This window comes from Synchiropus splendidus, chromosome 7 (assembly GCF_027744825.2).
Source record: "Synchiropus splendidus isolate RoL2022-P1 chromosome 7, RoL_Sspl_1.0, whole genome shotgun sequence".
NCBI classification, from domain to species: Eukaryota; Metazoa; Chordata; class Actinopteri; order Syngnathiformes; family Callionymidae; genus Synchiropus; species Synchiropus splendidus.
In genome coordinates this window covers 9,405,203-9,417,573 of record NC_071340.1, presented here as the reverse complement: position 1 = coordinate 9,417,573, position 12,371 = coordinate 9,405,203, and the positions used below count along the sequence as shown (strand labels likewise).

Here is a 12,371-nt window from a genome sequence, read left to right as displayed (position 1 = left end):
AATAGATTAAGTGACAAATAAGGAAATAAATATGAATTGAAAAAATAATGTCAATGTCAAACCAACAAACAAACAGATATAAAAAGGGCCCTTGACTGGAACTTTGCCCCGTACTGGTATCAAGTCTTGACATGTGTTGTTGGTTAACCCAAAAGAGTTGTTTGCATTCTTGGAAGGAAACAAATGTTTCCACATCCCCTGGTATCCTCACGTTGCTCCAATTTGGAACAATTACCACATTTGCCTAACTAATCTAAATCAGCATTGTTCTACATAAACAACACATGAATAATTCACAACTTGACTGCATGGTCATTCGAAGAATAAGACAGCGGTTTCAATGCTAGCCTTGGAACGCGTGTGTGGCCCTGCGACTTCATCATGCCTCTCGTTCTGTCTCTAATAAAATCACAAGCAGCCAGCAGAAAAACCAGCCAGTCAGCAGTTCACTTTCCAAGCATCTTTATTCAACTGCTCAGGCGAGTCCTGAGGGTTTGGTTGCGGGCTGCTGAGTGCTTCCCACCGCAGCCTGTTCACCGCCACTTGGAAACACTCAGTGGCGGAATTTCCTGATGCTCCACCAGGAATTAAGTTCTGGTCATACATTAATGGGATTGAGTTGGCTGCGTTTCCAAACTCCTGTTTCGGGACCAATGTTGTATTCCTCTGTGAATTAGAGTGAAATGAATGTGTGTTTATATGAAGTGAAAATGATATGAGCCCTGTGACCTCATATGTCGACTTTACTCTATGCTCAGGGGTTTCCTGGTGATGTAGGCGAGAGGGGACCCCCGGGACCTGACGGGAACCCTGTAAGTTCAAGGATTATCTGGAGAGTTACTTTAAATGTCATTGCAAGGATGTACCATAACATTATGACCACTTCCCAATGATGATTTTGGAACACCAACTTTTGTTGGATTTTCCCATTGAGGGTGATAAAGTGGCAACACAATTATGTCCCATGAGCAGAAAACTGGGATCGTATCATTTGCTACATTTGCCTACATTTATTTGGTGTATTTTGTCTTTTTTAAAGATCTAAACAAGATGTTTGGGATGATAGTGATTTTTGTCTACATCGGTGGACCTACATGTCACTTTGACATTTGATGTTTGTGACTGACGGGGGTCACTGTTCTGTCGTAATTGGCTTTCGGGGCCAACTCAGGGCATGTCCTGTTCTATTCTTCCATCAAATAGACCGATGAGAAGTGGACAAGAAGCGGTGAAGCAGACCCCATAGAGCTCTCTTTTCCTTGAGTTTGACAAGAGCGTATCTGAATGCAGGGGCTGAATCTGTGACTCAGAGTGTCAATATGATGAAAGTATTTGTGGACATTGAGTTGGAGGCAGAACTGTTGTGTATGCAATGGCGCTTTAATCATCCTAAACCTTTTCTTAAAGGGTGAACTGGGAGCTCCTGGCCCATGTGGTGTCCAGGGTCTTATAGTAAGTGTCAATCCGTCGCTATCAATCCGCTGCTAATGCTATTTTTATTGATCTGAATTCTAAATGTCAACATTCTAGCAGCCCCCTGACGGCCAGGCTAACAGTAAAATAAACTGTTGGCCAAGTTTGTTGTGTCCTGAGTTGACTTTAAATTCTGTTGTTCTTTTTAAAAGGGGGACATGGGCCCTCCAGGGAATATGGGTTTAATGGGTCCACTGGGATTCAAGGTGATCAAAATGGTCTTTTGTTGTCTATGCTGTTCCTTTTTAATGACCTATAACCAACTTTTATTTTCTGTTAAGGGAGTGCCAGGACACCCTGGTGAACCAGGACTGAAAGGTGATCAGGTGATCTGCTCATGTTCTCCTGAGAATAGTTTAAACAAGCTACTTAGAATGATCGTGTCACAGTGTTTGACATTGTTTCAGCAGTTGTCGATTCATTGTATATATATTTATCCTGTGCGTCTTTTATTTTTACTGTCCTCAGGGAGACACCGGCGTACCAGGCGAGCCAGGGGAGATGGGATTTAAAGGTGACAAGGTTTGTGTGAGTTTTTGTCCTTGACTGTGTAAAGGTGGTTGGTGCTTTAATTAAAAAGCTATTGACTCTGAGTCTATATCAAGTCTTGCCCTCCAGTGAGACAAATGTCAGTCTTTGCAAGGTCCAAGTCGTTTCTCTCACAATATACGCTTTTGAGTTTAACTTTCTCAAACTTTGTTTCTTTTTTTCTTTAAATCATAGCATTTCTTTCTTGAACCAGCAGTCTATCTTTTAAAGATGAAGGAGACGTCTGACGAAATTGAATGTTCTTATTCCGCTATCCAGCCATTTGTTGGATTTGATATGTGTTGGTTAAGTTATGTTTTTTGTGATTTATTTCTTTCCCCTTTTTTGCTTTGTTATCATTTTATTACTTGTTCTTGAAATTCTTTGATGGTGTTATTTTCCTCCCTAAACATTTTGTCATGTCTTATATTTACTTTTTACTTATTTTTAGTTGTCCAGAGAAATTATGATATTCATATTTTGGCAGAATTATTTGCTTGACTTTCCACTTAACTTTATACAGTTATGTGGGGGTAATATGACTTTACCTGGGAACACAGTCTTCCTTTCCAGAATGAAGCACCCATGTCCATCTTTGGCATTAGATGTCCTTGTACAAGTAACATCCGACTTACGACCAGGATTGGTTCCGACCAACTAGTCATAAGTCAGCCGATGCAGCAGACGCAAGGGTTACAGGTGCTACTGTAGTGGTAGATGGCTGTGTGAGAGTGAGATGCTGGGATACTGTGCTGCCGTAACTGTTATATGCTTTGACGGGCTGCTACGTGCTGTGGTGCCAGACATTGAATGAAAAAAAAAAAAAAAAGCATCTGCTGGCCCTGGCTGTAAGTACGGATGGACATAAGTCGAGCAGGTCGTAAGTACTGTGACTGACGTTTCTGCTACTGCTGTACGTAGGAGCATCACATTCACTTCAGTGGTGCTGTACTTGTTGGCACCTGAGGAGAAAGAAGCAGATTCAGACAGGATACAAAATTGAGCAAGATAAATCTGTACCCTTTAGTAGCATGTGTGCATGGAGGGTGAGGGATTCAAATACAGTTCAATGGCGTCATCCACATCCACAACATTTAGCAAGAAATAACTTCAATCTGCAGTTATTTCCAGTTGGTCTGTGTGCAATGGATGGAGTTTCCATACTCGGGAGGTTACCTGTACCATTGTGTGGTGAGGATTGATCACATGGCACCTTTGGAGGAGACTAAATCTCTCGTCTGTTTCACTTAATCCCAAGAAGAACTAATGCTAATTCAACAAAGCTATGGCTTGAAAAAGTCTGTAAGCAACATTGCTTCAACAGGAAAAACAGAACGTGGCATTAGTATTCTTTAAATTTCTTGGAACATATCTTTTTCAGACTTGTTTCTGTTTGTAGATTGTCCTCACTCACCACTGTTTATAACACAAGAGACACTTTGGGGTTCTCCTTGAAGCACAAACATACATCCAGTTTTTAGCTAACCAGCTATTTTTGCCTGTCTCTGCTTACTAGAAAGCAGCCTGCTGAACGATAAATGACTTGATCTTTGTGGGCCATGATGTCAACATGCGCTGGCTTGCTATAGATATCTATTGAGTTTTATTTGGGGCGAGACATTTGGAGAGATGGTGAGCTGAATTTGGCCCCCAGGCCTTGAGCTGCTGACATAATTAGTCTGGTTGTTGGAACAGGGCATCCCAGGTTCGCCAGGGTTACCAGGTCCACGTGGAAAACCAGGACGACAGGTAGGAATTACATTGTTTTATTCATCCCTTTTTCAGAATGCATTTCATTTAACACCTTCATTTCTGTTCGATATACTTTGTTAATACTAAATCATGTGTTGGTCTCCCATTTCACCCAGTCATTAATGAACTATAAGGACATGCTCCAAAACTCCAGAAATGTTTATCTCCAATTATGTCAGCACATTCATCACTGTGTGTTTAGATGTAGATGTTTGTCTCACCCTGAATCAGCAGCGTCTTGACGAGTGAAGCAAATCCTAGAAAACAGGACGAGTCATCCAGGCGTGATGAAATGGAATATGGCACCTGTCAAAACAAAGACAATTCAAACTTGCCCGGCAATTACGCCAAATGGAAAAAAACAAAAGCGCCTTTAATTTGGCGCCTGTTGGTCAATTTATATCCCGGACGGCTGCCAAAAACATGGACTGTCTGTTCTGGGATGTTTAACAGATTGAATAGAAAAGTAATCAGATGATTGATTGAATTCAAGAATGAATTTTGGGCGACTGAAGTAAACATCGTATGTGGGGCACAACAAGCACCTTAAATTGGAATTTCTGTCTGTCTGCTCTGTTGTCACCGACTGAACGCCTGTCTCCTCAGGGTAAACTTGGTGAGAAGGGTGCTGCCGGTACACCAGGTCCCACTGGTCTTGAGGTAAGACGTGACTCTATATACTGCCTTTGGTTATGATTCAGGTGAGGTGAAGATAGGACCTGAATGTAAACCTGAGTGGAAGGTATAACAAGCTCCAGAACAAGTTCAGAGTGAAAGGCTACAAGGCTTATCAGGGGCTTTTCACACTGTGGACTTTGTCCCAGGTGGCCTGGGTCCGATTCGCCCCCTGCTGTTCAGCCTCGCTGCTCTGCGCCTAAGGTGATGTCCTTTTTTTTCCTCTCAGCTGGGAGCAAATGCGCAAAGTAGACCTCAAGGAGGTTGCAAGCCTGAACCTATTTACGAACACGGAATAGACCACCTCATTTCTCTGTCAGTTCTTAGCACTACGAGTTTCCGGAATCTATTGCAGAGTCGCCAGAGGACCCCCCCCGCGGAGAGTTTCCCGGGACGTGGTGCAGCTCTCCAGGCAGGATGAAGGCCGTGGCCAAAATCTGTGTCGCTTCTGTTCATGTCGGACTTTTGAGCCTAACAGTCTTGGTCTTGAGATAGAGTCCACAGTGTGAAAAGCCCTACGGTAACAGGGCCTCTTGGTGGACCACACGCATTAAGGCAGATCATGGCGTAGTAATTTTTTAGCCTTATCAAACCTGAAAATAAGGGTGGAAAACAAAGATTGACAACAGCAAGTGGACTGATGTTGTGGGTCCTTGTGTACAGGGCTATCCCGGCAACATCGGCCTCCCTGGTCAGAATGGCCCAGTGGGGTCGAAGGTCAGTGGAGAGCAGATCATGATTTTTAAAGGATTGAACTGAAGGTTAGTATCTGGTGCTCTTTTTCTCAGGGGAAGCAAGGAGTGAGAGGACTGCCAGGGCCACAGGGAACATCCGGAATTCAGGTGATGATTATTTGGTAAATTAAGCAAATTTCAATTAGAGATGCTGCTCTCGTCCTGTGTGACTCATGCTCTTCTGTCGCTACGCAGTAATGGTTGCTGCAGGGACTGAACTCTCTTGACAGATGATTCAAGTCTGTTTGAACTTTCTTTTTTGTGTCTCAGGGCGAGGAAGGACCTCTTGGACCTGTCGGAGTTGCAGGGCCCGAGGTGAGTCATCGTTGATGAACGAGACTTCACATCTTAAAAAGACTACACGACCGATGTTTGCTTCATTGGTCATTCTGTGATTTGAACTTCCTCTGTAGGGCAGACTTGGCAGGGAGGGATTTCCTGGACCCACTGGCTCAGATGGACTGAAGGTCTCAATGATTTTCCCTTACAATTCCACGAGTGACATGGATGTAAATCTCTGATACTTAAGGTGAACAAATCGCAGAGTACCTTTTGACTGAAAAATATTGGCTACTACTGCAGGGTGAGACTGGAATTGATGCTGATGCAGGAAGACCTGGAGAGATGGTGGGAACATCTTGTTGCTATGTCTGTGCAGAAAATGACAAGATGGTGTTTAATGTGTTTTTCTCTCTGAATATCTCTCAGGGACTGCCTGGCTTTTTCGGTGCTGTTGGTGAGGTTGGCGCTCCGGGAGAAAAAGTAAGCGTACGTTCATGTGGGCATCCAGAAAGCATAGCATTACAGCTTTAATCTGGAACTGTTTTGCAAACCAGTGAGGTCCGTGCATGGATATGAAGAGAGGTGAGGTGGGGGTGATCGTAAAACAAAGAAGAGGAAGTAGCAGCGGTGCATTGTCATATATACAAAAAAACATTATACAAAAGAACATTTCCCCTTCATTTTTGCTCAGTGCATTTTTTAGTTTTTACTTTTGTATTTACTAATGTGTGTTTTTACGCTATTGAAGGTCAACAAGACAAATAAACCAAACAGAACAAACCTATTGAACCTTGGACTTGAGTGGGAGGTCTGTGTGCAGATTTCCCCCAGCCGTCCATGGTTCAAATACCAGGTTGTGATATGTTGTTTGCAGTCCATGAAAAATGCCACAAGCGGGATGAACCTGCACCGAGATCTTGACTGCAAAAGGGGTCGTTGACATCAAGTTCTAATTCCAATTGATAGGTTCTTGGTGTCCAAAATATGAGACACTAAACACTTTTTTAACAGCGCTTATATGTTAAACGAGCCTTCATTTTACAATGATGATAAAAACAACAACATTACAGTTTAGTTCATTTGGTCAACCTCGATATGCAGTTGTGGGAGGAAGCAAGAGTGCCTCACACGAACAGGGAGACCATACCACACAGAAAGGAGTGAGGCTGCCTCCAGCAGGAAAACCTTCCCTAGTCCCTCCCAAAAAGAAATAAATAAAATAAATAATAATAATAAAGTAAAAATAAAAATGATTTATCAATTATTTACTTTACACTTTTACACATACACAGCTGTTGCTCTCTTCCCTAAAATGAAATTCCAATCATCATTCGCATTGGCTTGTTTGCGGTTTTGCTTTCTGCAATTAACAATACTTGTTCTGAAATGTATACTTTGTACTTCAGTCATTTTTGAGTCACTATCAACACGCACTGTGCAACCGGTGATCAGTGCAGTGGTCAGAATTCAAACTCATCATCCTCTGTAAAGGGAATGTCAAAGAAACTCGGTCGGATACAGATGAAGACGGAGGAAACTGACTTGCTGTGCCAATCCCTGATGACAAATGTAGAAAAAAAGAATATCCTTGTGTCAAATTCAGAACGTTCATGAAGTAAAACCAACAGTATTGAACATGGTGTTGTGTTTGACTGGCAGGGTGATCGTGGGAAAACGGGTCCTCCTGGACAATCTGGAGAAACTGGGCTGATGGTAAGTCTGGACCACGACTCTTCACACAGACTGAAGGCTTTAGATGAAATGCCTTCACTCCCAAACCTTTAGATAAGCTGCACATAATTCACAAGTTTGCTTCTCTGTTTCCACCAGGGACACACTGGAATACCTGGAGAAACAGGTCTCCCGGGGATGGAGGGAGTCCAAGTATGTATAGATTCTTATTTACTTTCCGTCCAGACCTAAAGTCGGCTTTCTTTTGATGCATTACACAGCACCAACACTGTAGTCATTGTAGTGTGTTGAGGCGCAGTGACAGAGTGATTCCATTGAACATGTACTACAGAGCTGATCTCGATATTGAGGATCTGTATCCAAAGCTAGTCCCTGAAATAAACTGAGGTTGTCTGTTGGTGGCCAGTGCCATGAAAACCCTGTGGTGGTCATTGTTTAGACACCGTTCCAGATGCAGGAGAACAAAAGCCAGTATTCACAATACCTCCGTTCTCTCCAACCTTTTGGAGCCGAAATACTTGGCTTGAAACGACACCCTGGCCGGCAGAATTGAGGTGCTGGACTCCCAAGAATCATGGAAGGCACCCAACAACTGCTTCCTGCCTAGCAGCTCAGAGGCAGCGAAACAGGAAGTACCGCACAAGAACCCACCTCTTTGAACACCACAAACATCTTCTACTAAACCTCTACAAATGGCTTCTTCCCAGTTGATGATGATGAACTGTCAGGAACAGGCTATTATTGGATGGAGTGTGCTAAATGCTTTGTCCTTTGATTCATTTTTATTTATATTTTTTATAAGAAAACGCCGCCTGCAGCCCGTATAAAAGTCAAAGCACGCTGGTGCTGGAGCTGCAATATTTTTTTTTTCTATCTCACCTGAAAGTTCACGTCAGTCCTCTCCCTCATCGTAATCTCCCGACATGAAAGCAGCGTCCACCTGCTGTCTGTGCTCATGGCCTGAAGACATTCTTTTTGCACACGCTGACTCAGCACTTTGGTGGAGCACATTTCTCCTTGATGCTGCACAAAGATGATGATTCCACAACTGCGACGGCCCGATGCCTTTCGCTGCACAATCACCTCAAGCTCCACTGAATCAAAATGGGAATACGCTCATATCTGGGCAAAGTGGAAGTGACTTATCAACAGGAAGAGAACATGAATGGATGAAAGCGCAGTGGAAGATTTGAATGGAAAGGAAATGATAACAACCCTGGTTCTGAAGGGCAAGGCATGAAACAAGATCAAAATTCTCTTTTGGAGTCGTAGTACTGGTGTAAAATAAATGTAGAAAGTACCCTAATTAATATTTACTCTTTTTCCAACAATGTTTTTTCACTGTATCTTTGCTGTCATTTCATGTTGATATCTCATATTTATATCAGAATGTTAACACGTCTTTCAAACACATCCAGGGACCTCCTGGATCGACTGGTTCTGTTGGCATCAGGGGACCAAAAGGCAGAATGGTAAGTCAGTTAATGTAACACGTGCAATATTTCAAACATATCATCGCCATCATGCAATGATTTATTTATCAAAACATGAGGCCTGATGCCACAGTGTGGTTCACTGTGTTGTGATAGGAGTGTGGGAGTCTTTGCCTTGAAGCACAACTAAACACAAATTCAGGTTACATCTCAAGACTAGCATACGAAGCTTCACGAAGCATTGTCCTAATTTTCTGGAGTCATTCATAGTGATCTGAGTTTTGAATTTATCAGGTGACAGCTCATTAAACTAGCAGTTCAAAACCAAAAAGTAGAGAGCAGAAAGTGGCCGCTAGTGTGCGGGAAAATGGGGCTTCATGAAGCTTCGAACGCTCCTCACCTTCTTGGCTTACTGCTGGTATATTCCGCAGTCAAGGAGCTGCATTCCTTTCATACGCAGAATGACATCATCACTTGGAAATAAGCTGCCTTTGAAGTTCAGGAAAAAAGTTGTGGATGCCTTTATTGGATTACAGAAACAAGTATTTGAGGAAATATATCCAACTAATCTGCATTTGAGTTCGCAACCAGCCAGTTTGTCTTTTAGATTGCTCAGTAAAATGCTCGCAGTTCCTGCACACGAAAACAAATGTACTTCTGCATCTGCAATTAGAGGAGAAGAAAATTTCAATGTTTCCATAATTTAAACCACTACTTTTAGAAAATAGCCCTTAGTTGCACAGCAAGATCACTGGACTGGATGAATTATTCATCTGAAATGAATAAGTGGTGTAATTAACGAATATCATTTTTCACACTGGTTCTACACGACTCCCTTGATATCGCTAGAGCCAGCAAATGCAATATTTAATAAGTGTAATAGCCAAGCCTGTGCAAAATAGCACATAAGCCTGTGAAATGAAACGGCATCTCCCTTTAAGTGGTGCAATTATTTATACAATTAAATGGGACAAAACTGTTTTTGTTAATTATAAGCAGTTGTATACCAATTTACTGGTAACTGAATTCTTGTGTCTTTTTTTGGATTTCATTAAAAATATAAATTTTCACTCATTACTTAAAACTAAATGCTTGAAATTGGACGTTTAATTTGGATTTATTGCAGAATAGAAAATGACATTTGAAAATGTGCACGTGACTCGTAAAAGTCCATCATTGTAAGGAAATTACAAGAAAAAGTGATAGAACAAGACATTCTTAAGTGCTTACGATAGTGTGAGACAAGAAAGGGAGAAGTAGTTATAGAGAGGTTCAGAAGTGTAAGCTTGGCTCTGCCTAAAACTGGAATTAAAGCGCTGCACGAGCCAGGAGAAAAACACACAATGGATAAGTAACAACAGAAAACCTAGACCTAGCAGCACGTGGGAGTCCAGTGGAGGACAGCAGTGAGAAGCAGCTGAGGAGCTGTGATTGTTCAGCTGTGTGCTGAACCTGGAGTCTCGGGTGAACCTTGGGAAGAGAGGAGAAGCCCTGTTAAACCAGAACAGGATGAAGAAACTTCAAAATGAAACACGATGCACAGGACAAAAATATTTGATAATCGATATTGTCTCTCTACTTAGCACTATTTATTTCAATCTTTGAAAGTGTTTTCACATTCATCACTCAAAAATATGCAATTCCAACTTTCTAATTCTTTTTTTTTTCATTTAAATTTTAAATTTTGAACAAAAAAAAAAGAACTGTAATATTTTTTTTATAGTCATGACAGCTCTTTTTCCTTGTTGGGAGGCGTTCGTGCTCAAAAGTTATGCCAAATCATTATTCATCAGTTTATGAAATTGTAGTTCTAATCGCCTCAAGTGAAGCTCATTTTCACTAATACATCTCCTCATCATTGCACTTTGTTTGATGTTGCAACTGCATTTGTCAAAAAAATATGACATAAAATGCACCTAATAAATCTCATCTCAAGAAAGTGCCTCTACATCAGTCACCTTTCAGTATGTGAATGTCAGATGTGCAAGTGCATCTTGCTCAACAGGCTTGGATTAATGCCAGAGCCGCGAGGGAACCGTTAAAAAGGTTTAAGAGTGACTCAAAGCTGCATTCTGAAAGATCACTGAAATTACTTGAAGCCAAAGATATATTTTTACATTAGAAAAGAAAGGGCAACTCCATTACCAAGTTTATTTGTCTGTTTCGTATCCATAACAACGACAAACGTCCAAAAAATTCCACATTTTAAGTCGCAGAATTCACTCATTTCTCAGGCACGGGGGATTTAGTTGCCGATCATATCATTGTTGAACTGGTTTCAACAATAATAATGGATCTTTCAGAATAATTAGGTAAGGTGGTGGTTTGGATTGAAACCTTTGACCAATATTTTTTCATTTCAATACTTTTCTCCAAAGGATTCTTCAGCATGTTTAGAACAACAAAATATGACAACTTCTCTTTCTGTTGTTTTTGGTGGTGGGCACTAGTGTCTGCAAGTTTTGTTTGTGTCAGTTGAGACTTGTTGACACTTGTGGTCGGACGTTTTCTTTTTGTTGAAACTGTCTCATTTCATGTGACTTAACTTGGGGGAAGTGTTCTCCTTGTGAGGAGGATTTTCTTTAATAAACAGTGCTCCTTTTGTCAGTTGATTTAGTTTTCATGTGACCCCAAAGCAACGTTACAATGTCCTCCTCCTTTACATCTCCTTTATGTGTCCTCACTTCCATGAACCGTATTGGTTGTTCCAACCCCCCTTTTCTACTCCAGCTGCCCAAACTACATGGCCTTCCTAACCCCAGTATCTTGACCTGCTCTACCCTGCCTGCACTCTCCTCTTCACCTATCGCTCTGAAAGACCTGAACTCCTCTATGTTCACTTGCTTGTTTCATCTGGGGTAACTGACCTAAGAAGCCCCTCTCTGTACCTCACTCTTCCTCCATGTGGTTATAAACATTCCTGAGAATCAGTGTGTAATATACACCACAAAGTTCTGCTGGTGTGATTGACTGGAGGAAGCGTTACCTGCTGTGTCTGCATGCTACAGGTCAACCAAGTCAAGGAAATATGTGGCCTATTTTGACGAGAACCTCAGGACTTTGCAGAATGGGGTGACTTGCTTCAGCTGATGTGACTTTGCGGTGCAGCTAGAAGGATGATCCAGCCGCCAGATCAGTGGTCGTTTCCCAAGGTGTCTTCACAGTAAACCCATTGTGCTGGAATGAAATCCCTCTGTTCCACTCTGGGTGATTGTGGAAAGATGTCTTGTCATTAACATTCAGCGTTTTGCAGAGGAGCTTCACTGGAGCCAAGTATTTTCTAAACAGCCACGGTCTTTGGTAATCAGACGTTTCCAGCGCCGCAGAAGACGCCGTTAAATCACAGAGTGCAGACGGCTAAATTGAGATGAAGGGGCTTAATTTCCCACATTAATACCGGCAACAACATCTGGGTTGGCTTGGTAAATTTTCTATGGCGTCTCATCAATCACAGGTTTATTTATCTGCCCAGGGTCCGAGAGGTCCTGATGGCCCGCTGGGGGAGAAGGGCCGCGCTGGATTGAAGGTGAGTAAACATAATTTATCTCCTGACTGTCATCTCAGGCTGCTGCGATAAATCTTTATGAAGGTTTTTAAAGGGAGCTCCTTCAAATAATGTGGGAGCTTCAACTAAGTTAGACGTTGGATTTTATCCAGATATTTTGAGTTACTCTGCAGCTTTTGTCAAGGTCCACTTTTCTGTGTTGTGTAATTATTCCAGTAGTTATGCACAATGTTGGTCATAGGACCCAAACAATTTTAGTCAATTTCACGCCAATATTTTAGCTCATTGAAACTGCTG

General features: G+C 42.0%; 1 protein-coding gene across 3 annotated transcripts in view; it reads left to right on the top strand.

The window, feature by feature from the left end:
• Positions 1-12,371, top strand: part of LOC128762163 (collagen alpha-1(XXVII) chain B-like) — a 65,563-nt gene that overhangs the window by 35,158 nt on the left and 18,034 nt on the right. For 2 of the 3 annotated variants that reach the window (XR_008415536.1, XM_053870148.1), the window contains 17 exons: positions 759-812; positions 1,408-1,452; positions 1,626-1,679; positions 1,755-1,799; positions 1,942-1,995; positions 3,697-3,750; positions 4,360-4,413; positions 5,092-5,145; positions 5,217-5,270; positions 5,433-5,477; positions 5,576-5,629; positions 5,745-5,789; positions 5,871-5,924; positions 7,104-7,157; positions 7,275-7,328; positions 8,555-8,608; positions 12,042-12,095. Coding sequence is in view for 2 of the 3 variants with exons in the window: in XM_053870148.1 (XP_053726123.1) it covers positions 759-812; positions 1,408-1,452; positions 1,626-1,679; positions 1,755-1,799; positions 1,942-1,995; positions 3,697-3,750; positions 4,360-4,413; positions 5,092-5,145; positions 5,217-5,270; positions 5,433-5,477; positions 5,576-5,629; positions 5,745-5,789; positions 5,871-5,924; positions 7,104-7,157; positions 7,275-7,328; positions 8,555-8,608; positions 12,042-12,095 (882 nt within the window). In the remaining variant the exon portion in view is untranslated. The remainder of the gene's footprint in view (positions 1-758; positions 813-1,407; positions 1,453-1,625; positions 1,680-1,754; positions 1,800-1,941; positions 1,996-3,696; positions 3,751-4,359; positions 4,414-5,091; positions 5,146-5,216; positions 5,271-5,432; positions 5,478-5,575; positions 5,630-5,744; positions 5,790-5,870; positions 5,925-7,103; positions 7,158-7,274; positions 7,329-8,554; positions 8,609-12,041; positions 12,096-12,371) is intronic. The other variant, XM_053870149.1, reaches the window with a different exon arrangement.